This window comes from Schistocerca serialis, chromosome 4 (assembly GCF_023864345.2).
Source record: "Schistocerca serialis cubense isolate TAMUIC-IGC-003099 chromosome 4, iqSchSeri2.2, whole genome shotgun sequence".
NCBI lineage: Eukaryota > Metazoa > Arthropoda > Insecta > Orthoptera > Acrididae > Schistocerca > Schistocerca serialis.
The window spans coordinates 887,367,425-887,391,648 of NC_064641.1; the positions used below are offsets into that span (position 1 = coordinate 887,367,425).

At 36.9% G+C, this 24,224-nt stretch overlaps 1 protein-coding gene across 3 annotated transcripts in view; it reads left to right on the forward strand.

Annotated features, from left to right (window-relative positions):
• Positions 1–24,224, forward strand: part of LOC126473559 (G protein-coupled receptor kinase 2) — a 164,728-nt gene that overhangs the window by 126,823 nt on the left and 13,681 nt on the right. For 2 of the 3 annotated variants that reach the window (XM_050100693.1, XM_050100694.1), the window contains 2 exons: positions 3,964–4,101; positions 22,873–22,998. In XM_050100693.1, the coding sequence (XP_049956650.1) occupies positions 3,964–4,101; positions 22,873–22,998 (264 nt within the window). Of the gene's footprint in view, positions 1–3,941; positions 4,102–22,872; positions 22,999–24,224 lie in introns of those variants that run through there. The other variant, XR_007586481.1, reaches the window with a different exon arrangement.

The window sequence follows — 24,224 nt, forward strand, 5'->3', positions numbered from 1 at the left end:
AGATATAATATGTGGAAAAAAAGTGAGCAGTATTTCACATTAGTCATTTTTTCATAAACAGGTACTGATTCTTCCAGATATAAACTTAGAATTTTCCCCAGGATTCTACAGTAGAGGGATCCTATAGATATTGTTTAGTTAATTGCATGCATTTTCAAAGTAAACTGTTGCGGTAATTCAGTCAGAGCCAGGTACCAACTTTGCTAAGAGTTCTCCTAGTTTTTTTCAACACAGGTGTGCTTATTTCAGTATTATTAATTTTTGAATGTGGTGTTCAAACATTAGTGGTGGTTTCTTTGATCAAGACTTGTTTGATCCAACTCTCCATACTAATCTGTCCTTTCCAAGCCTCTTTATCTCTGCATAACTGCTGCAACTTACAGTCATTTCAACCTACTAATCAAGCCTCTCCATCTACAATCTTTACCCTCTACACTTCTCTCCATAACCAACTGACAATGCCATAATGCCTCAGATTGTCTCCAATTGATCGATCCTTCTTTTAGTCAGGCTCCCATGAATTTCTTTTCTCCCAAATTTATCTGTGCACACTTCATACTAAACCTTTCATTCCCAATGCCCATTAATTAATTCAGTGCACATATTTTAAGCATCACTTTACCAAAAAACCTCATTTAATCTGTAGATTTCTTTAAATACTTAGATGCTATAAGGAATCTTTACTTTCCCTGGTCTGTTTGTGATAGTACTTAAGGATGAGGCATTCTAGTAACCACAAGATTGTAGAATACAGGATGAAGATGTAGTTATAGCTATAGCAGTAGGGGTCAAAATGTCACGACTTTTTAGTAATACTTAGTCTCTTTCCTTGCATTGTAAGGAATTGCCACTCTTTTTCCTTTGAACTCCTATTTCAAAATCAATTGATTCTTCATTATTTTCTGGAAGTTGCTCCTCACCTCACTCATTCTGTGGAGGATCACTTTCAGATTTTCCACCTGCTGTTTCTAAGGATGAGAACTTGATGAATGAATGTGGTACTTCATTTGAAATAACCTCAATATCTGGCACAAACTCTGTCCAATTGGTACATTTGTACCTGTCATAAGTTCTGAAGAGTTGACTCAATTCTCTCATCATTCTTTTAGAGAGGTGAGGTTGTGGATGATATCTTGGAATCAATACCATTTATACGTCTTCTCATTCTTAAAATTCTTCGAACTCACTGCCCCCCCCCCCCCCCCCCCAAATGTTGAACCACTATCTAACAAAAGACAAATAGGTCTCCCCAATTTTTTAAAAAAATAATGGCATTGTAGGTGATTTAGGAGTAAAGGAGACCACTAACCAAATAATTCTGAAAGCTAGCACTTTTTCTTTCCCTTTTGCGAATGCCTGTCGATACTCAACACTTCTGGTATTTGGTGAGTGGTCTCCTTTACTCCTAAATTACTAATGTGCTACCCGGACTTTCCTACTATATTTACAGGGGATTGTAGGTGATGTATTAGTTCTTCCAACCACATATATTTGTTCCTGTTTTTCACTAGGACAACCTTTTAATTCTTTTCAGACTTAAAAAAAAGTATAGTTTCAACATTCAACTTCTCTTGTAGGGGGAACCTTGTCTTGCTCACAACCTTGAAATACTTTATTCAAACCTTTTAATTTGAATTGATCTAGACTCAACTTTATTTTTTGTTCAACAGGTTTAACAGTTTGTTGCCATGAAATTGCCTTTTGGGCAATATTGCCACTGCCCAGTAAGGGACCTATTCCTCCTTTACTTTGAGTAGTCTCTAATGGAGTGATTCTAGTTCTTCCTGCATTTGATTTACCTTTCTAGGCATTTTTATCATCTACGTAACTTTTTCTTATAGTTATCCTATCTAAGCAAATACACTTGGTTACCTGTTTCCTCATTGACAGATATATTTTAAATCCTGATCTTTCTTCCTAATACTCTAACTTTTCTTAAGATTGGTTATGGCTACAAAAGTAATGACCATAGAAGGTTTATATATTTTTAGGAAAAGGACATGGCATTACATCTAGATTTTACGGTGATGCCAGCGATGTCTGGATTCTGCACTGCCTGTAAAGTAAGTTATCCTCCTGAGTCTTTTCACTCATATATAGCCACTCACTTAGTGACATCTCACTACTCTAAATCCCTTCAAAATGATAGTCAAGTGCTCTTAATTGACTAAATCTGTTTCCACTTCCCTTTTCCAATGCATCCATCCTACCATTAAGTGATCCTTGATCTGTTATCTATGTAGTTGATTATTCTGTTTTGACAACTGTCCCATCTGCTTCTCTTGCATTATTTCCATTATTACATTAGCAAAGTCACTTCTTATTGTTGACAGCTGTCTGGGTTACAGTTGCTATCATTGCTGCTGCTGCTGCTGCTACTATCACCAATTTGCTTGAAATGCTCACTTTTTATTTAGTAGTTGCCACATTCCACTTGAAATTTTCTTTTCTTTTTTCTTTCTTCATACCTATGGCACCTTTTGCTCTTTGCATTATTTTCTTTGTTAACTAATTGTTTCTAAATGTAATCCACAGAATGGCCCTATTTTTAAATAAACTCTTGTAAATCTATATATTTATGAATTTCCTGCCTAATGAGTTTGTTTCTTGTTAGTTTTGTGTCTGTTTTTACTTGTATCTTTCTAATCAATAATCACTTGAAACCATAAATTGGTGTGCTGGCTATTCCTTCCAAGATTTAGAAAATGCTCCAGGAGAAGTGGCCAAGGGCCTGTCCTCATTGGATTTTGTTTCTTCACAGGACATCCTAAACACAAAACATTTCTCAGGCAGTGCAGAATCCAGACATTGCTGGCATCACTGTAAAATCTAGATGTAATGCCATGTTCTTTTCCTAAAAATAATAAACCCTCCATGGTCATTACTTTTGTTTCCATAACCAATCTTAAGGAAAGTGAAGAGTATTTGGAAGAAATATCAGGATTTAAAATATATGTGTTGATAAGGAAACAGGTAACCACGTGTATGTGCTTAGAAAACATTTCAAAACAACATTTATAATTATTCAAGTCATGGGGCCTTCACCATTCAAGTGAGTGGAGATAAGTTTTTGAAATGCAGGAATCTGTATTGGTTTCTTTACACTTTTGGAGCAGTTCTTGTAAATAAGAGCTGTGACTAAACATAAATCATGCAAAATTATACATGTATAACGTTTTACATATTTTATTATTAGATGGCACCAATATAACTGGTTGATGTTGCTGGTACATGAGTACTAATGCAAATGTACATACCTTGAAGAGTAGATCGTCTCACTACTTTACACTCTTTCATAACTAAATGTGGATGACATATATTCCAAACCAAAAGTTGTTATGTAGTGCAGACACTAATTAGCACTCTGACTACTGTACTGTCAGCAACCACCAAAATAATTTTGTGTATTTTCGTACAGATGACATTGTATATTGCATATTTCCATACTGTTGTCATGACCAGTTATGTTATGATGTAATATCATATGAACTAATGAAATTTTTCTACCATAGATATTTAGCATGGTTGTGTTGTGTGCATTTAATAATAGGACTTACGGTGTATTGACACATTTGTTTCTCTGTTTATTAATGACCAAGTAGGTTTTTCGTCTTCACAAGTTATGTTATGAGCCACAATAAGGTACATAATTCTGTTGAAAACTTAATGACTGTCATCAAAGTAATGGAGGAGGCTATACAAATGGGGTCCATATTTTAAGTAGCATTTTACTAGTTTCCAGATTTAAGTATAAAGTATTTCTCATTTCTGTGTCATCTAAAATTTGATATATTGACTGAGCCCCATTTTTCAGTGTAATTAAATGAAGAGTTACACTAATAGTGACTGTTTTCATCATAAAACCATCTATGTTCCAAGAGTTTGCTAGTAATGATTGTTGTGAAATCAGAGTTGTCATTACCTGTTAACTCACGCTGCAGCCCAACGCTGTTTGTCCTGCAGCCACACGCCGTATACGCCAAGGATGTCCTGGATATTGAGCAGTTCTCAACCGTGAAAGGCGTCAATTTAGATGCCTCGGATGACACGTTTTATAGCAAGTTCAACACTGGTTCTGTGTCAATACCATGGCAGAATGAGGTAACAAATAAATTATTTTCTCTGATTCAGTCTCATAAATGTCTGTCATATGCAAATATGGAAAATTTTTAAACCCTTACTGCAAATGTTATTGAGTTGTTGACTGTTTTTAGCCTCAGTTTTTATAGTTGTTGAAAATTTGATAGAAGGGTACTGTATTACAGTGAGCATTGAAAGATGTTGTCCTTATCTGACTGTTTCAAGAGATCTTACATCACAAGATGATTTAGCTTCTAAAAATATGTACTGGGCTTTGTACTTCAATTTTGGAACAATTACAAGTGTTATGTATTCAAAAGATGGTCATAAAAGTAGCAGTAACAGCAGTAATATTACTTGCATAATACAGTAGTATTTTTATTTGAAGGAAACTTGAGTTTCACTTAGAGATACATTATTACCCATTAAAACCGTACAGGTTTTTCACATTTCATTAAAGATGAAGAGGTTCTTATGATTTGCTTTGTAGTATTGGGATTCATTTTCAGATGCTACACATAAAAAGGAATTAATTTTCCTCTTGTACAAAACTGTTAAAAATCACTATTTACCTAATAATTTTTCTCTGGGAAGGTACTGAGAAGTGATGGAATCCATTTCATATTTCTTCTGCATAGTGGGAAATGTGCAAAAAGATGGCTGGTGGATTTCTTATTTGCATTATTCTGATGCAGTCCCACAAAAAATGAAGCGATCAAAATCATAGCAAAACTCAAACCCCACAGGGCATCAGGCCAGCCAAAGAACTATCAACCAATCAGGCTATTGAGCACTATTTGTAAGTTCCTTCAGAGAATCTTTCATGATTGGATTAGTCCAGTGATCTTTCAGTAGGGCCTTCCAGGATGGAGCTGTGCTGATAAGGTCTTACCATGAACAACACTTATTGCTGCAGGATACCAAATGAAACAGTAAACATCAGTTTGACACAGTTTGGAGGCATGAGCTGCTTTATATATTACTGCAACTTGTTCTATGCAGATGGACTACAGAAGTAACTGGCAACATGGTAATTGGAAAGATATTTACTTTAACTACAGGAAAAGGCACTGTTCATGCAAAAATATTAAATAATGTCTTACCACAGGGATACATTCTTGCTCCACTGTTCTTTAATTTATATATATTTGATATTCCTCCAGCACAGTCCAGAAAGTTTTTCTATGCAAATGACTGGGCAATAGCTATCCAGCACGAAGACTGGCACAAAAGCCTCCGATCTCTGTTTTGACCCGATCATCTTCAGATCTAAAACTAAAATAAAATGAAACATTAATAAATAACTGTTAAATGGATACTGTGGAAAATATTTAAAATTTAAAATACTTAAAATTGTACCTGAATACCGTATTTACTCGAATCTAAGCCGCACCCGATAAATGAGACTCGAAATCGAGGAAAAAAAAATTTCCAGAATCTAAGCCGCACCTGAAATTTGAGACTCGAAATTCAAGGGGAGAGAAAAGTTTTAGGCCACACCTCCAAATCGAAACAAAGTTGGTACATTGTAATATGAGACACAATTTAGATCGAATGAATGACGATACAGCTACAGTAGTTTGGCTCGAGTCGTAAGCTTAGAAGTTAAGCTTTACTAGGTAGCCATTGCTATGAGACAGGCGCTCCGTCCGTATTTATACGGGTACCCTTCCTTTTTCATGTGCTTCGACTAGTTTGAATTCATTACTTATTTTTCTTTGATCTGATAAGTGCCATTCTCTTTGTTATAGGTGTTTAAGTCACTCTAAACTGAAAATGCATTACTGTAATGTGTCATGCATTGTTTGTCGCAGTCTGATAATGAGTGTTTACGGCCTGTCGCCGCTCGCGGCATGGCTTGCTTTTGTGCGCGCTACCACCGCTTACAATTTTAAAAAAAGGGTGGGGGGGGGGGGGGGGAGAGAGAGAGGAATCATCTCCTTAGCGAAACAATGGCAAGAGACTGCTATTTGTTATTACTTACACTGCTGCTTTCTTTGATAATGATCAACAAGAACCAAATAATAGACTGCGTATGATAGATGATGTTCTGAACGAGAGTTTAGCGAAAATTTTTCTCCGTTTGAAAATCTTTGCATACGCCTCTTTTAGTACATTAAATTCTGCACAGAGCCATCTTAGATTTAAAAACCTAGTCAATTGCCGTGCTTCATTTCTGACTGTATCGCTATTAGGCACACGAATAATACTAACATAAACATGACATGATATGTATATTCTTCCGCGTTTGCTGTTGTGTCACTCTAGTTTCGTAGTTTATTAGGTAGACAGGATTTAAATGAGATAGCAGCAAACACGAAACACATACATGGCAAAATGTTTATATTCGAATTATTCTTATGGTGAAGAGAATACTGCATGTGATTCACAAATCTTAAAAGTTCCTATTAGCAACCATCTCTTCTCACATGTAGGAAAAAATTCAGATCGTAGAGTTGGCCATATTGACAAACATCCCAAACAGTCTTGCCAGTCGGATTTTCGTAGTACATTGAAATGCTGCTACATTCGAAGATGAACAATATGGAATTTGTATTTACTTCGTTGGATAATGTATGAAAATGCAGTGGTTGAAACTCAGGGCGGCGAAAAAAGCTCGTCTTCCACCTTTTTTTAAAATTTGTTTACTGACGTAGAGGTTTTGCCACCAGTTTTTTATCTTTGTGCCTGCAAAGCATGCCTGTGTAGCGCTACATATATTCGACGGCAGAAGTTAGTTGTGGCAGCACCTACCAAATTTTTCAGAACTTCCGCTTACTTTGCACTCGATTCTAAGCCACAGGCGGTTTTTTGGATCACAAAAACCGAAAAAAAAAGTGCGGCTGAGATTTGAGCAAATACGGTAGTTAGATAATATAGCGTGAAAATACTTAAAATTCTAGAAACATGTACCTAACTGACTATGAGTTGTTAAAACTCGTATTTCTTAAAAAACTAACTAACAGCACTATACTACACCTGGGACCATATGCAGTGGTATCCAGCAGTTTACAAATTCCACGGATAGTCTTATAGAACAATATGTCATGGACGATGCATAGGAGGTTGGTGGGAGAGGGGGGGGGGGGGGGGGGGGAGGAACAGGGTAAGAAATACATTGTTTAAAAGTAACACAATTAATTTAAAAGTAAAAAGCTATGTGAATAGTACACCTAATATTCAAACACGAGACATCTTTTTAAAATTGGAGAGTTAAATTAAAACTTTGATCTGAAACATTTGAGTGCACACAGTTTTCAGCAGAGGGTGTCTGAAATGTGGACTGTCATTCTGCCTGAAAGTGTGGTCAGCTGCTAAGGTCGTCTTCTGCTGAGTGGCGCTCTAGGAAACATGGAGTTGGTGCTGAGAACATCATCAAAATTGCTGAAGTCGCATTGGAGATTGAGTACTTTCAGGTCAAATCCAGAGATTTCAAGTTCTTCCACATATAAAATTTGGAAATTTAATGCATCAGGTCTGTATAAGATTAAACATAATGGATGTCATAAACAGTATATATATATCTCTGATTAATAGAACTTTTGAGATCTAGATTGCAGACCACACTGCACTATGAAATAGTAAGACAGCATTTAGAGATCACATAACTGAAACTAAACACTCAGTAGGACCAACGAACAAACGTATTGAAATTTTAGATGTCGCATCTGAAAGTCAATTTTTTTAACATATTGGAAGAACTTTAAGTCTATGGACATCACCTGAAAGAAACAGATAAAACACTCAATCCCCAATGTGACTTAAGGAGTTGTGTGTATTTAAGGGATTTTGGCAACATACACAGGTGGCCCAGTCACCTGCAGCTCGTCATGTACACAAGCAGAAACACACCTCGGAGACCCTCTGCTGAAAAATGCATGCACTCTTTGTTTTAGATCAATGTTTTAATTTAGTTATGAATTTAAAAAAGATGTCTCATATTTGAATATTAGGTGCATTATTCACATAGCTTCTTAGTTTTAGTTTGCTTGTATTATGTCTTTTAGGCAATATCTTTGTTAAATTTTAATGCTGCACAGTATTAGTTGCCTGTCCTCCCCCAAAAATAACCCATGACATATGGATCAGTATGACAAACTATGGATTTAGTAAATTGCTGGATACCACAGAATGTTGTTACAACTGTTCTGCAATGCCATTCTTTTTATTTTACAGCCTAAGACTGCGTTCTTTTTGAACAAAATTGTATTTTCTCAGCTTGTGAGTAATCAGGTACAGTGTTAAGAATTTTGCAAATTTTTGTTCTACATTATCTACTTATCCAGGTAAACTTTTAAGTATTTTATATTTTACATGTTTTCAGTCTCTGTTACCCACTTAAATAGTTGTTTATGAACATTTTGTTTCATTTTAGTTTTGGTATCCTGCATCTGCATAAACTGTCACTTTCACTTCTTTTCTCAGACACCTTTCACCCTGTTTCCTACTATACGACATATACACTATGTGATCAAAAGTATCCGGACACCTGGCTGAAAATGGCTTAAGACTTCGTGGCGCCCTCCATCGGTAATGCTGGAATTCAGTATGGTGTTGGCCCATTCTTTGTCTTGATGACACATTCCACTCTCACAGGCATGCGTTCATTCGAGTGCTGGAAGGTTTCTTGGGGTATGGCAGCCCATTCTTCATGAAATGCTGCACTGAGGAGAGGTATCGATTTTGGTTGATGAGGCCTGGCACAAAGTCAGCATTCTAAAACATCCCAAAGGTGTTCTATAGGATTCAGGTCAGGATTATGAGCAGGCCAGTCCCTTACAGGGATATTATTGTCATGTAACCACTCCACCACAGGCCGTACATTATGAACAGGTGCTCGATCTTGTTGAAAGATGCAATCACCATCGCCAAATTTCTTTTCAACAGGGGAAGCAAGAAGATGCTTAAAAAATCAATGTAAGCCTGTGCTCTGATAGTGCCACACAAAACAACAAAGGGTGCAAGCCCCCTCCATGAAGAACATGACCACACCATAACACCACCAACTCCGAATTTTACTGTTGGCACCACACACGCCGGCAGATGTTCACTGGACATTCGCCATACCGACACCATACTAACAGATCGCCACATTGTCTACTGTGGTTTGTCACTCCACACAATGTTTTTCCACTGTTCAATCGTGCACTGTTTATGCTCCTTACACCAAGTGAGGCATTGTTTGTCATTTACCGACGTGATGTGTGGCTTATGAGCAGCTGTTCAACCATGAAATCCAAGTTTTCTCACCTAACTGACATAGTGCTTGCAGTGGATTCTGGTGCAGTTTGGAATTCCTGTGTGATGGTCTGGATAGATGTCTGCCTATTACATGTACAACCGTCTTCAACTGTCGGCAGTCTCTGTCAGTCAGCAGACAAGGTCGGCCTGTATGCTTCTGTGCCGTAGATGTAACTTCACGTTTCCACTTCACTATCACATAGGAAACAGTGGACCTAGGAATGTTTAGGAGTGTGGAAATCTTTTGTACATATGTATGACACAAGTGACTCCCAATCACCTGACCACATTCGAAGTCCATGAGTTCTGCTCTCTCACGATGTCTAATGACTGCTGAGGCACCTGGCAGTAGGTGGCAGCACAATGTATTTAACATAAAAAACATATGTTTTTGGGGGTGTCTGGATACTTTTGATCTCATAGTGCCTTAGGGTCCAGCATATTGTTTGAAAATCACATGTGTGACCGTACACCCACTTTAACAATAAACATATTTGGAGCATTCTTCAACTTCATGTCTGTCTTCTAAGTACTCATTTACACGACCTTATCGAGCAGTCTATGTAACTAACTTACAAGTGTATTGTTTTTATTAGCATTCCATTATCACTGAGTTACTCATTAAAAGAATTACATTATTTTACCAAAATGATACCAATTTCACTGCTACAAAGGCGCATAACTACCGTTTAGCATAACATTGATGTTAGCACATCGTTATTTATGTTCTTAGTCAGGTCCATTGCCTGATTTCCCCTCACCAAAGTGATGTTGCTAACGTCCTCAAACAGAAATTCTAATGCAGTGCACCAATAACTACTTCTACAACACCAAAGAAAAAATAATAATTATAGTCGTGTAGTACAGTATGTGATGAAATGTGATGAAGTTGAAGAACTGGACAGGAAGGGAAGATACGACTTACTATACAACAGAGTAGGAGTTGCTGAGGTAAGATGGAATGGACATGGAGAGTTGCAGTCAGATGAATATGTATTCTACTACACAGGAGGAGAAGTAAAAGGAATTAATGGAGTAGGAATGATTACGACAAAGGAATTGGCTAAATGTGTGGAATAGACTATGTAAATGACCGGGTTATAGGTGTAAGGCTGAAAGGAGCACAAGATGATTTACTGATTGTCCAGGTGTTTATGCCAACTTCAGAACATGATGACCAAATTGTAGAGGAAACGTACCATGTAATAGAGAGAATAATGGACGAAAATTAAAAATGCTGCAAAATAGTAATGGGAGACTGGAGCGCCATTGTGGGAGAAGGGAAAGAGGGAAACATAGTAGGCAGTCATGGTCTTGGAAGGAGAAATGACAGAGGTGAATGGTTAATTGACTTCTGCAGGGAAAGGCAGCTGATGGTGGCAAACACATGGTTCAAGAACCACAGGAGGAGGCTCTACACTTGGAAATCACCGGGGGATGAATACAGAAACCAAATCGATTTTATACTGGTAGAAGAAAGATACAGGAATGGAATCAAGAAGGTGCACACATTACCAGGTGCAGATATTAATAGTGACCACAACTTACTTATGGCAGAAATAGAAGTAAGAATGAAAAAACTGAAGTCGGCGACCATGGTGAAGAAGTGGGATTTAGAGAAGATAAGATCCAACAAAGAACAAATTACAGAAATGCTGTCTCAGGACTTTCTAAACACATTACGAGACAAAGAAGCACCTGATAATGCCAACGAGTACTGGAATATGCTGAAAGAAGGAATCATTAAAGCAGGACAACAAAATATAGGATATGTAAAAGGGAAAAGGTAAAAAAACCATGGGTCACACAAGAAATGATTTCCAAGATGGAGGAGAGAAGAAAATTGGAGAAACAAGAACACTGAAGATGCAAGAAAGATATACCGAAGGTTAAATAAATGAACTGCGAAGAGAAACAGAGCAGGCTAGGAAAAAATGGCTAAAAGAGCAAAGTGATGAAATTGAAGAACTGGACAGTAAGGGAAGATACAACTTACTATACAACAGAGTGAAGACTATGACATGGGAACAAAGCAGAGCAGGAAGTGCTACTATGGAAATTTTGAGTAAAGACGAAGGGCTAGTGTACAAAGATTGTGATGATGTCCTCCAGAGATGGGAAGAATATATAAAAGAGCTATATGACACAAATAGCAAACCAGAAACTCTGGAACGTGAATCACACAACAGTGTAAGTGATGACGAGAAAGGACCGACCATCATAATGGAAGAAGTAAAGTCTGCCATAGCTGCAATGAAAAATGGCAAAGCGGTAGGTACAGACACAATACCGGGAGAAATACTAAAATGCTTGAACCACGATGGAATAAGAGAAATATTGAGGTTATGTAATAAAATATATGACAGTGGTGATTGGCGTGAGGACTTTCTGACAACAGTAATGATTCCATTACCGAAAAAACAAGGAACCAAGAAATGCAACGAGCACAGGACAATCAGCCTCATTTCACATGCAGCCAAAGTGATGTTAAGAATAATTAATAAAAGACTTGAAAAAGTAATGGAGGAGAATCTTGGCGAGGAGCAGTTTGGATTTAGACGGAATACGGGCACCAGAGATGCAATAGAGCTCCTACGAATCTTGGGAGGAAGGTTTATTGAAAAAGGAAGAGACCTATATATGTGCTTCATCAATCTAGAAAAGGCATTTGACAATGTGGTTTGGGACAAGCTGGCGACTATAATGAGGGAAAAGAGAGTGGACTGGAAAACCAGAAGACTTATAAACTCATTATATCTTAATCAAAAAGTTTCAGTTAAAGTGAGAGGAGAAAGTACAAACTGGACCAGACTAGGAAAAGGAGTAAGACAAGGATGCTGTTTATCACCTACTCTTTTCAACCTCTACTTGGAAAATATGATTGACCAATGCTCATTAGATGACAAAGGAGTAGAAATTGGAGGAAGAAGAGTAGGGTGTTTGAGATTTGCTGATGACATGGTCCTTCTAGCCACAGGGGAAAAAGAATTACAGGATTTGGTGGACACCATTGCAACTAATGGAAAAAAATATTGAATGAAAATTAACACAAATAAAACAAAAGTGTTGGCACTAGGAGGAAATAAGGAAATAAAAATTATTCTGAATGGAGAAACACTAGAACAGGTGCAAAATTTTAAGTATCTTGGAAGCAGGATAAACACTGACTGGAAATGCACCACAGAAATTAAAACAAGGATAGCAATGGCAAAAGAGGCATTTTATAAGAAAAGGAGAATCTTCTGCAGCGGTCTGGACAGAGAACTCAGAAAGAGACTCATAAAATGTCTTGTATGGAGTGTTCTTCTATATGGCGCTGAAACATGGACTGTGGAAAAAAGACAGAGAAAGGCTGGAGGCTTTTGAGATCTGGACATGGCAGAAGATGGAAAGAATAAGTTGGATGGACAGATAAAAAATGAAGAGGTACTGAGAGGAGTGGGAGAGAAAAGACAGAGAAGAAAAGAGAAGAAAAAGAAATTGGATTGGGCATATATTAAGAAAGAATGACAGACTGATAAAAACAGTTTTAAAAGGTTATGTAGAAGGGAAAAGGAAGCGAGGAAGGAAGAGATTCCAGATACCGGATGACATGATCGACGGTACAACATACAGCAGCCTTAAGAAGGAAGCAATGGATCGCAGAAAATGGAGAGGCAAAGGACCTGCTAATATAGCAGATAACTGATGATGATGAGTACAGTTGTCATCTTGTGTGGTTAATGAAAAATTTCTAATAGTAAATGCCAAGAAAAATTAAAATTCTATACTTCAGATACATCAGTTTACACGTACATCAGTGTTGTATTAACATAAATAGCTTTTGATACGATCTGATATTTGTGTTGCTGAAACGTTAGATGTATTTGACAAAATACATACTGATAAATTGCCATCCCATTCGTCCATATTCAATAAATAAATGACCTTTGCAAATTTGTGCAGGAATAACAATCATTATCATAATGAATGACCAATTATATATTAAATGCAACATCACAATGCCTACGAGAGAAAATACTCACTCCCGCATTGTAACTTTAAGCAAAAGAACAGTATTCCGATGAAGAAAGCAACATGCTGCTGTTAATTGAGGTGAATGGTAGTGCAGCAGAATCATTTACAAAACATAAGGACTAATAAAATGTAAGTGTAATTGATGTATTTCTCAAACTGAAAGTGGTATGTCGCTATTGGCACTGCCAGTAACTACATCTGAATACAATGAATACAACACTCTTATGCACACAGTAAACACGACGTGTCGTCTGCATATCCAGCTTCACCACATTTACGTAAAATGTTAGGGATAATAGAAGAAAATGTAAATAAAGTATGTAGAATAATAGGAGGACCATTCTGTTGTAAACAAAACATGAAGAAATACAATGATCAACTCTGATCCTTGTAGGTGTCAGTCTAGAGATTTCACAAAAACTGTAAATCCTGCGAGGACTCGACATATAAATATAACATCTTGCTAGTGGTGTCTGAAAGTATATCCCAAACTCATTTTTGGATTGAACATCGACTTACCTACCACATTATGGTTAATGTAGGCCTGATACGTTCTGCTTTCTACTTCAAATCTTCTTTCTTGTTTCTACTTTATTCTCCAAACATATTTAATTTTTTCTTTTTTTTTATGCAACGTACACCATTCATCTAAAAAGTTCTGAGGCTGATTTTTTTCCTTGACATATAAGTGACATCAGCATAGTAACTACAGTGGCAGCTTGAACTAACAAGTGTATACAACATATGTGCATTCACCCAGTTGGTTGTGAGCAGGCAGTGTTAAGGGGCAGACGTGCCACTGTAGTGTGTCAACATTGTTGTGTCATAAGTAGCAATACAATAATATCTCGAAATAGAGTGTTCAGGATATTCTCCAGAATGTTTTTAAGAAGAGAAAAGTATGTGCAAAGTTTGTCCTGCACACTTTGACTCCCAGAAAAAAACAACACATGGATGCCTCGGTGATTTGATTGCAATGCAAAATGCAGACAATTCTTTTCTGGAAAATATTGTCACAAGAGTTGGTGTTATGAATTTGAACATAGCACAAAGTGACAAATTGCACATGTGAAGGGTCAATACTATTACTACATAACTGATATCCAAGCCAGTGTGATTCCCAAGTTTAACAGCACCCTAAAGAAGGACTTTTCAAACAGTTTCATGTGATTGTATGGATGTTTTTACATTGTGCTTAAGTGGGGACAGACTGTAGAATACCTGAAGCATAACAACTAACACCATAATTTTTCCTAGGTTGTTGTGGCAGGGTACAGTTGAACTTAACATGAATATCTGAATCTTATCACCTCTCATCAGTGATCTTCTCACTTAATGCTAATACTAAGTTATATCACCAAATTCTATATGAAAAATCACACATTTTAGATAAATCAACATCAGATAATGGTTGATAATCAAAGTCTTTGCAGTTAGTTCCAAATTGCCCACAAAAATCATTTCTATATCCTTCCCACAAATTCTGCTCTAGCTATTAATTAAATTTAAAAAGTTTCTGGTTTGTATACAGGATGGTCCATTGATAGTGACCGGGCAAATATCTCACAAAATAAGCATCAAACGAAAAAAGTACAAAGAACGAAACTCGTCTAGCTTGAGGGGGGAAACCAGATGGCACTGCCATAGGTCAAACACATATCAACTGCGTTTTTTTTACAATAGGAACCTCCATTTTTTATTACATATTCGTGTAGTATGTAAAGAAATATGACTGTTTTAGTTGGACCCCTTTTTTCGCTTTGTGACAGATGGTGCTGTAATAGTCACAAATGTATAAGTATGTGGTATCACGTAACATTCCGCCAGTGCGGATGGTATTTGCTTCATGATACATTACCTGTGTTAAATTGGACCGTTTACCAATTGCGGAAAAGGTCGATATCGTGTTGATGTATGGCTATTGTGATCAAAATGGCCAACGGGGGTGTGCTATGTATGTTGCTCGGTATCCTGGATGACATCATCCAAGTGTCCGGACTGTTTGCCGGATAGTTAAATTATTTGAGGAAACAGGAAGTGTTCAGCCACATGTGAAATGTCAACTACGACCTGCAACAAGTGATGATGCCCAAGTAGGTGTTTTAGCTGATGTTGCAGCTAATCCGCACATCAGTAGCAGACAAATTGCGTGAGAATCAGGAATCTCAAAAACGTCGGTGTTGAGATTGGTACATCAACATCAGTTGCACCCGTACGATATTTCTATGCACCAGGAATTGCATGGTGATGACTTTGAACGTCATGTACAGTTCTGCCACTCGGTACGAGAGAAATTACAGGACGATGGCAGATTTTTTGCACGCGTTGTTATTTAGCGATGAAGCATCATTCACCATCAGCGGTAATGTAAACTGTCATAATATGCACTACTGGGCAACGGAAAATCCACGATGGCTGCAACAAGTGGAACATCAGCAACCCTGGCGGGTTAATGTATGGTGTGGCATTATGGGAGGTTGGATAGTTGGCCCCCATTTTGGGTACATGTATCACACTGGAACAACCGAAATAAAATTTTCAAACATACCTACAGTCTGTATTTTAATTTAAAAAACCTACCTGTTACCAACTGTTCGTCCAAAATTGTGAGTCATATGTTTGTGACTATTGCAGAACCATCTACCACAAAGCGAAAAAAGTGGTCCAACTAAAACATTGATATTTCTTTACGTGCTACACTAATATGTAATAAAAAATGGGGGTTCCTATTTAATAAAACGCAGTTGATATCCGTTTGACCTATGGCAGCGCCATCTAGCAGGCCAGCCATAGCGCCATCTGGTTTCCCCCCTCAAGCTAGACAAGTTTTGTCCTTTGTAGTTTTTTTGTTTGACGCTTATTTCGTGAGATATTTGGCCTGGTCACAATCAATGGACCACCCTGTATATTGTTCGCAGTCAGTATCTGATGAAAGAGATGTATTAACAGATGATGCAGTATTTTGCTGTATCTTTGCATAACGGAGTAAAAAGTATGACATTTTTAGCATTCACCACTCAAAATGGTTGACTGAAAAAGGGTTAATGTATGTATTTTACTTTTTTAAAAAGACACCTTTACGTTGTGTATGTTGAAAATAACCGACGTGACAAACTGTACTATATTTACTGCAGACTTCCTGTCACCCTGTAGTTTTGGAGTAATACCACTCAGTTTACTCACAATGCACAGAAGTCGTTGTGGAGAAATGGTATAATAATAACTTCCACCAGAGCTGCTAGAGAGTGCCAGACGCATTCTTCCTCTCGTGCCACCTCAAAATCACCAGAAACAGCTGGCAACAAGAAAAAGAAAACTAGGAGAAAGAAGTGCAGTGAAGGAGAATTTCTACAGACATGTTTTCAATGAGAGATTCAACTTCTTCCATGCCCCAGTGAAGGATTCCTGTGCTACATGTGACTCCTTAAAGATGAGAATTTTGACTGCGGAAGAGCCACTTAAATTGGCATTAGTGCAAAAACAAAATGAACATTGGAGAAAGCAGATATAGCATAGCAGTGTTTGGCTGAGGACACCAAACCCAGTCATGGCAATGTGAATATCATAACCGTAAGTTTTGATCTCCAGAAAGCATTGCCTTTCCCTAAAGTTTCAATATCAAAACGTTATTGTTTGAGTAACTTATATGTATACAACTGCAGCACTTATGATCTCAAAACGGACGAGGCTTTATGTACATTTATGATGAGACTTCGGCATCAAAAGGCCCCCAAGAAGTAGGTTCCTACCTTCTAAAGCATGTAGAACTCCATACCCGTAATGCTCATACATAACAGCATACAGTGACCCAGCAACTGATCAAAATCAGAATTCGAAACTTGCACTATTTGGATAGAGAGTGTAAAGAACTCAAGAAATGGGATCTGTAGAGTTGCCCATAAGTATTTGTTATTGGGACATTCCTTTCCGCCAAACAATCAGGATTTCAGAGTTATTGAGACAAAATCAAGATCTACTCAAATTTTTGCTCTGGATGATTTGTGTAATGTCATTCAAAAGGCAAAGAGAAAACAACCCTTTACAATTTGTAGAATGGCCCTTTATGATTTTGGCTCAACAAAGGATCTAGAAGAAAGTGTGACATTTAGAAAGAATAATACGCCAAATGGAAAATTCAATTGGCTTCACATTCCTTGGCTTCTTTTCCATAAAGAGTGCCCACATCTAGTTTTATACAAAGAATCTCTTGATGCAGGAATCCCTTTGAAAACTTTGAATATTAAAACTTCACATCATGCTCGTGGCCATCCTCGCTTGTCTAGTGTTCATCTCATCCCTCTAAACAATGATGTGTGACCTGTCACCAAGGCAAAAATGTAGAGACATGATAACACTCCCCCCATACATCCCTTGGGTGCACTACGCTTTCATCATCCAGCTGACAACTACAAGTTTGGCTCAGGAGTCTGGATGTGGGCATATTGGCTGTTTAGCAGTAGATGATGACATGAACAGTGAAGTTGAGTAAACAGACATGCTCCATTATAAAGTGTCTCAAAATATCAGCATGACAAGAATTACAGTTTAAGAAACTTCACTATTTATAAACAGTAATTTGTAATCTGTTGATGAATGCACTGCTGAACTAAACTAAAATGTTTGTAGTAAATGTAATTATAATATTTCATTTGTACATTTCATCAAATGAATCGCAAGTTATTGTAAAGCATGAATTTACATTAAACAAAGTGCAAAACTTCTCATTTCTCAGAATTAGGAAAAACTGAGTTATATGACTTTGACTCTCAGCAGTTCATATGTGTGTCTCAATGGTGAACTCCACGTTTGCTCTCATTTATCTCCTTTATAATATAGTTAAAAAGATCAACCTCAAAGTTTCTTGCAATTACTAATGTAATGTTTTGGATCTCTATAGCTGTTACTTTTGACTACTAACAAGCACATCCAAAACTTGCAACTTCATTGTTTATCTCTCAGCCTTGTATGGCCTGAAACATTTTTTGCCATCTCGTATCTTCTCAGATCACATTTGCACACAGTTCCTGTTTAATTGAGTTTCCTCACAAGTGCAAAACCAAACCGTTACATAAACTTCCATATTTCTCTGGAACAATAGCAATCATTTTTCGTTTACATAACAGTTATAGATGCAACTTAAAGAACAACTTCATTTATCACATTTTGAGACCTGTGAGGTGCAAAACGTACAATATTACATTGCTTACAAACTTTTAATGTTGAAAGTAGTTTGCCATGACACACTTTGGCAACACAATGCCATTTTCAGGAGCCCATATATAATGTTTATATATGTGTGTCACCTCTAATGCACAATATAACTCAAAGAGAGGTTCGTTTGATAGGATACATCCTGAGACATCAAGGAATTTTCTATTTGGTATTGTGATTGTGTGTGTGTGTGTGTGTGTGTGTGTGTGTGTGTGTGTGTGTGTGTGGTGGAGGGGGGGGGGGGGGGCAGGGGGTAGAAATTGTAGAGAGACACTGAGACAGGTATACAGTAATCAGATTTAAATGAATGTAGGTTGCAGTAGTTGTGAAGAGTCTTGCTCAAGATAGACTAGCATAGAGAGCATCTGTTTTTCAGTGTGTCCTGCATACTTCTTTTCAATGCTATGGCTTTTACCGGGGGGTGCCAATTAGAATATTTGATGAGCTGTAGATAGTAATTCCATGAATTTCACTGCAGCTGAATGCATGTTTCATTACTAACAAAAACACTAAGTAATAAAATCTGCCATAATGTTAATATGTATGTATAATAATGTCTGTGCTTTTTATAGCTACAAATGGACAGATTACTCAGCAAGTTATAAATGTAGACTATACAAATTTATTTATGAATAGGATGATATGCCAGACTAAATAACCAGAAAGGTCAGCATCTTAGAAAATAAAGGCTATACAGGTATAGATGAAAGAGGCAGTTATTTAAAGGAGGTACTTTTGTAAAGATTAGAAGATTTTACAAGTAGAAGATACCAAAGGAAAGAAAATCCCAAGTCGTGCAAGGCAGCTATAAAATAGGAAGCAAGAGTTTCTAGCACATGACATAATACAAGGGAGTACTGATAAGTCCTTGGCTTTATAATTAAAAAATGGTGTTATGGTTCTGAAAAAGAAATTATTTACTCAACATATTCCCCCTCGGGCTCAACTCATTTATGGCATCTTTGTTCCAGCTTGTTTAACCCATGTTTTTCTCAGGGGAAAAAAATCTAAATAAATAAAAGAATTGTGCTGCAAACTAATCATCTACAGCCGTTGTGGCTTCCTCAGTGTTTAGAAATCACCTTCCCTTGAGATGTTTCTGGAGGTTTGGGAACAGATAATAGTCTGAGGGGGCCAAATCAGGTGAATGGGATGTATGTCTGAGGATTTCAAAGTGAAGATCTGACAGTTCTTGCTGTGTGAGGCAGGGCATCATCTTGCAGAAACAAGATTCCTTTTCTCAGCTTTTTTTGATGTTCAGAGACCAATCGTTGCTTCGGTTTGTTGAGTAGTTCAACACAGTACTTTGCAGCCATGGCTTTACCAAGATGCAAGTAGCCAACATGTATAATTCCATCTTTATTCCAAAAGACTGATATGAGCAACTTGTCTGATGATCTTTGTGTTTTGAACTTCTTTGGATGTGGAGAACTACTGCGTGTCTATTCTTTAGTCTCTGGATCATATGTGTATATCCATGTTTCATCCATGGTGATGAGACGCTTCAAAAATCCCACAGGATCCCAGTGAAACTGGACTGAAAAGGTATTATGAAGCAACTCTGGTTCATGCTTTTAGTCTGCGCTGAGACATTTGGTAACCCATTTTGTACCTGCCATATCATGATAAATTTGTTTGCCCGTTTTCTCTTGAAGAAGAAGAAGAAGAAGAAGAAGAAGAAGAAGAAAATACATACATAATCACAGCTGGGCTCTCTTTCATTGTGAATTCCCAATTTTCTTGCTCCATGCTCGCTTCAAATCTGCGTGGAAAAATAAAAACTAATGTTACTGCTATGCAATTAATAGATATAATGTAAAGAATAAAGTTTAATGCCAAAACATCAGAATTAATCTATAGCAGGTTCAACTAGTAAAAGCTGATGACTTATCAGCATCCCCTTGTATGTGGAAATAAATAACACTGTTCAGAAATATCTACAAGAAGAGGTGAGACGAACAGTGAATATTTAATAAGAGAAAAAATGGAAAACACTGAAAGTATGAAGAAAACAAAGCAGTGGATTCTCTCTGTAATATGCAAGGTTTTCACTAAAATTATCATCAGTTGCTTAGAAAAACATTGGTTTTTAAGGTTGGAGAGGAACAAGTTGACTTCAGAAGGGTCATTTGCAAGTGACAAAATTTTAAAGTGGAATCATGATAATGGATTACCACTTAATGTGGGATTCATGTATATTGCAAAAGTCTTTGACTCAGTTAAAATAAAATCTTCCAGCAAACTGTGTTAGGATATTGAAAAATTTAGAATTGAAAGAAGAACCTAGAAGGAAATCCCATATCACCAAAACTATTCTGCTAGAGAGAAAGTTTTCAATCTGTGATGTGGAAAAAAAATTGTATATGCCAATCTGTACTTTTCTTTTGGTAGCATTGTATTATTTACCACTGGTACAGATGATAAACATCAACAACAATTTGTGAAACTTAATAGACCAAGTTCAAAAGTAGGTTTGAAAATAAGATTAATAACATGTAAGAAAACTGGGCTATACAAGAAAGGACAGGAAAAGGGCAGATGACATCCGGTCTGTGACGAAGATTAATGACATCTTAGAGACAGTAGGTTCCTTGAAATGGCAGTGGGCTGGCCACGTCGCAAGAAGAAAAGACAACAGATGGACGAAGCTACTAGGTGGTTGGTGGTTGTTAGTGTTTAACGTCCCGTCGACAACGAGGTCATTAGAGACGGAGCGCTAGCTCGGGTTAGGGAAGGATTGGGAAGGAAATCGGCCGTGCCCTTTCAAAGGAACCATCCCGGCATTTGCCTGAAACGATTTATGGAAATCATGGAAAACCTAAATCAGGATGGCTGGAGACGGGATTGAACCGTCGTCCTCCCGAATGCGAGTCCGGTGATGAGGCTAGTACTGGAGTGGAGTCCGAGAGAGCACCGGAGGTCTAGAGGAAGACCACCAGACAGATGGGACAAAGACGTCAAGAAGATCGCTGGTAACACCTGGCAGAGAACTGCCCAAGACCGTCCCACTTGGAGAAGACTGCTGAAAGCCTACCTGAATCCACGACTCGAAGAGGCCACATCATTTAATGATTGAATTGGCTGACGATGATGAAGAAAACTGGAAAAATTAACAATATAGTCATAGAATCAATTGGTAATGGACAGCAAAAGAAATAAACAGAAGAGTAAATATTATCTGAAGTGCTTTCAATAAACTGAATACGATTTTTGAAATGAAGATTCTGATGTATGTAAAAAGGAAAGTTTACAATCTGTGTGTTACCATTTTTTATTCATAGCAGTATCACATAAATGTTTAAAAGAAAGAGTCATTCAAAAACCGAGGTTTGCTCAGTGAGCAGAGAGAGGTGCATCTTAGAAATTACTTGGAAAGATAGCAAAACAAGTAAATGGATCAAATAATGGTGTGCAGTGGAAAATGTAATTATAATTAATGAAAATCAAGTAGAAGCAGGCAGAACATACAGTCAGGCATATGTGTTGCACATTTACCGTGGAAGTTCTTTATTGGATTCCAAAAGATGAGAAATGATTGTGATGACTACCTAATGGAAAGTGGGTGGACAATTTTTGAAAATTTGCAGGTTCAGTGGATGCCTCTAGCTGAAGACATTTTTACTGTGCACTGGATGTCAATTTTCTGCTAAATGTTTGTGTCCATAGTAAAGAAGTGAGAATTTTTAGTGTGCCATAAATTAATTGTGTGTTCTCCTCAGACGCAAGTCAGTCTTCCCATGAAACATTATAAAAAGCACAACTTGATGCAAAATAACAAATGTTAATACACTTTATAATTAACAATATGTGGGCTTATGCAATGTGCAGCTGAAATGCATCACACCAAACATTATTTGTTGGTTACAGTAACTGAAGTTGAAAATGTGTTTAGTTTTGTAATTTAAGGCGTAAAACATATTACAGAAACTGTCATTGGCATTTTATTTGTATGTATCTCTGTGCAGGGGTTCTTACTGTTTTTAGCCAGTAGTTATTTCTGAATACCTATGTTTGTTTTCCTAATATATTGCTCTTTCAGAGAAGTGAGTTGTTTAACTGAATTATTCATCATAGTGGAACAAAATATTCTCTTCAGAAATAGTTGATACCATGTTAATTGTTAGTTATTGGGTTTGTTACTGCATTTTCATTTTGTATAATATTAGTAAATTATTCTTAGTCATGTAACACTTAATACAACTGATCGACATATTTTCATATCATAAAGAACATATATTTAAAACTATATTTGGCTTATGGTGCATCAGAGTTAAAATTTTAAGTATAAGGTAAAATATTATGTATTGTAATTTTTTCTTTTAGATGGTTGAGACAGAATGCTTCAAGGAACTAAATGTATTTGGTCCAAACAACACTCCAACTCCAGACCTTATCATTGATGCTTTACCAGAACCTGATAAAAAAGGGTGCTTTCCTTTTAGGAGAAAGGTATGTGTGTTTCTGCTGTTAAACTCAGTGATAAAAAATTTCGTAGGGCACTGCAGCCCAAAACTGTTAACATACATCACTGAAAAATCTGATGCAGCTTGGTCATTATGGAGAGGCATTTCATATTTAAATTACCCTTAATGCGAGAAGTAATGATGCCCTGCAGTTTCCTCTTGAAAGAGTGTATATGGTAATGAGTGCTTCTTTTGCTGCTGTACATATACAAGTTGTAAGAAAAATAGCCTTGAAATTATATGGGAATTACACAGAAATAGTGGTCTCCATGATAATTTTAGGAAGGAATGTAAAAGACACCAAGGGATCTGTGTTGAGAGAGACTGCAAGACTGAAGGAGAAGGAAATTTGATTAATCTGTAGTAGTGGTTGCTCTGAAACTTGTCACTTTTTGTTATCAGCCAGTTACTGTAATGAGTACAGTTAACTAGGTTAGCATTTATTTAACCAGATATTTTCCTGCTGTACTACATGACGTGCAAATTGGTTAATTTGTATTCCATTGTCAATTTAATTTATTATTGTATTATCCAAAAACATGGATTAGTTTTTTGTAACTTCGAAACTCTGTAGCTACACTCACACTACCATCTAACAAAAAATTGAGAAAGCAATCATATCAGTTCATCAATGCTTCTGTTGATTTTTCCCCCTTTACATGTCCTATATCCTAAAGAGATCTGTGGATGAATAAAGCTGTTGCTGCTGCTACTACTACTACTACTACTACTACTACTACTACTACTATTGCCTTCGTAGTTTTATGTAAGTCAACTTATTTTAGTGTGTTCAAAGTAGGTGATATAATGAGGTGCAGCAATGTGAATGCCAGAAAAATTTTGGGAACAGACTTTATTGTTCATTCTTCATTGTATTCTAATAAGAGAATCACATTCATGTTCAGTTAAGTGACATGCAAATTGCAACACAGCTTTAATTATTCATGTAGATCTTGTATTACTAATTTCTGTTTAACCACAATGGTTAAAAAGTGAGAATGAAAACTGATACTCTAAATATAAAGGTATTCCAAAAAAGTAATAAGTATCTTACATGCTGTAGGATTTGAAACATGAATAAATGACCAAAAAAAATAAATAAATATTCTCTCAGAACACCACCACTATATCTTCACCTATAATTAATTGAAACATTATATTAAAAACCACAGTGTTTATTATGTCATCGTCCTGTTAGAGATAGTGTGATCT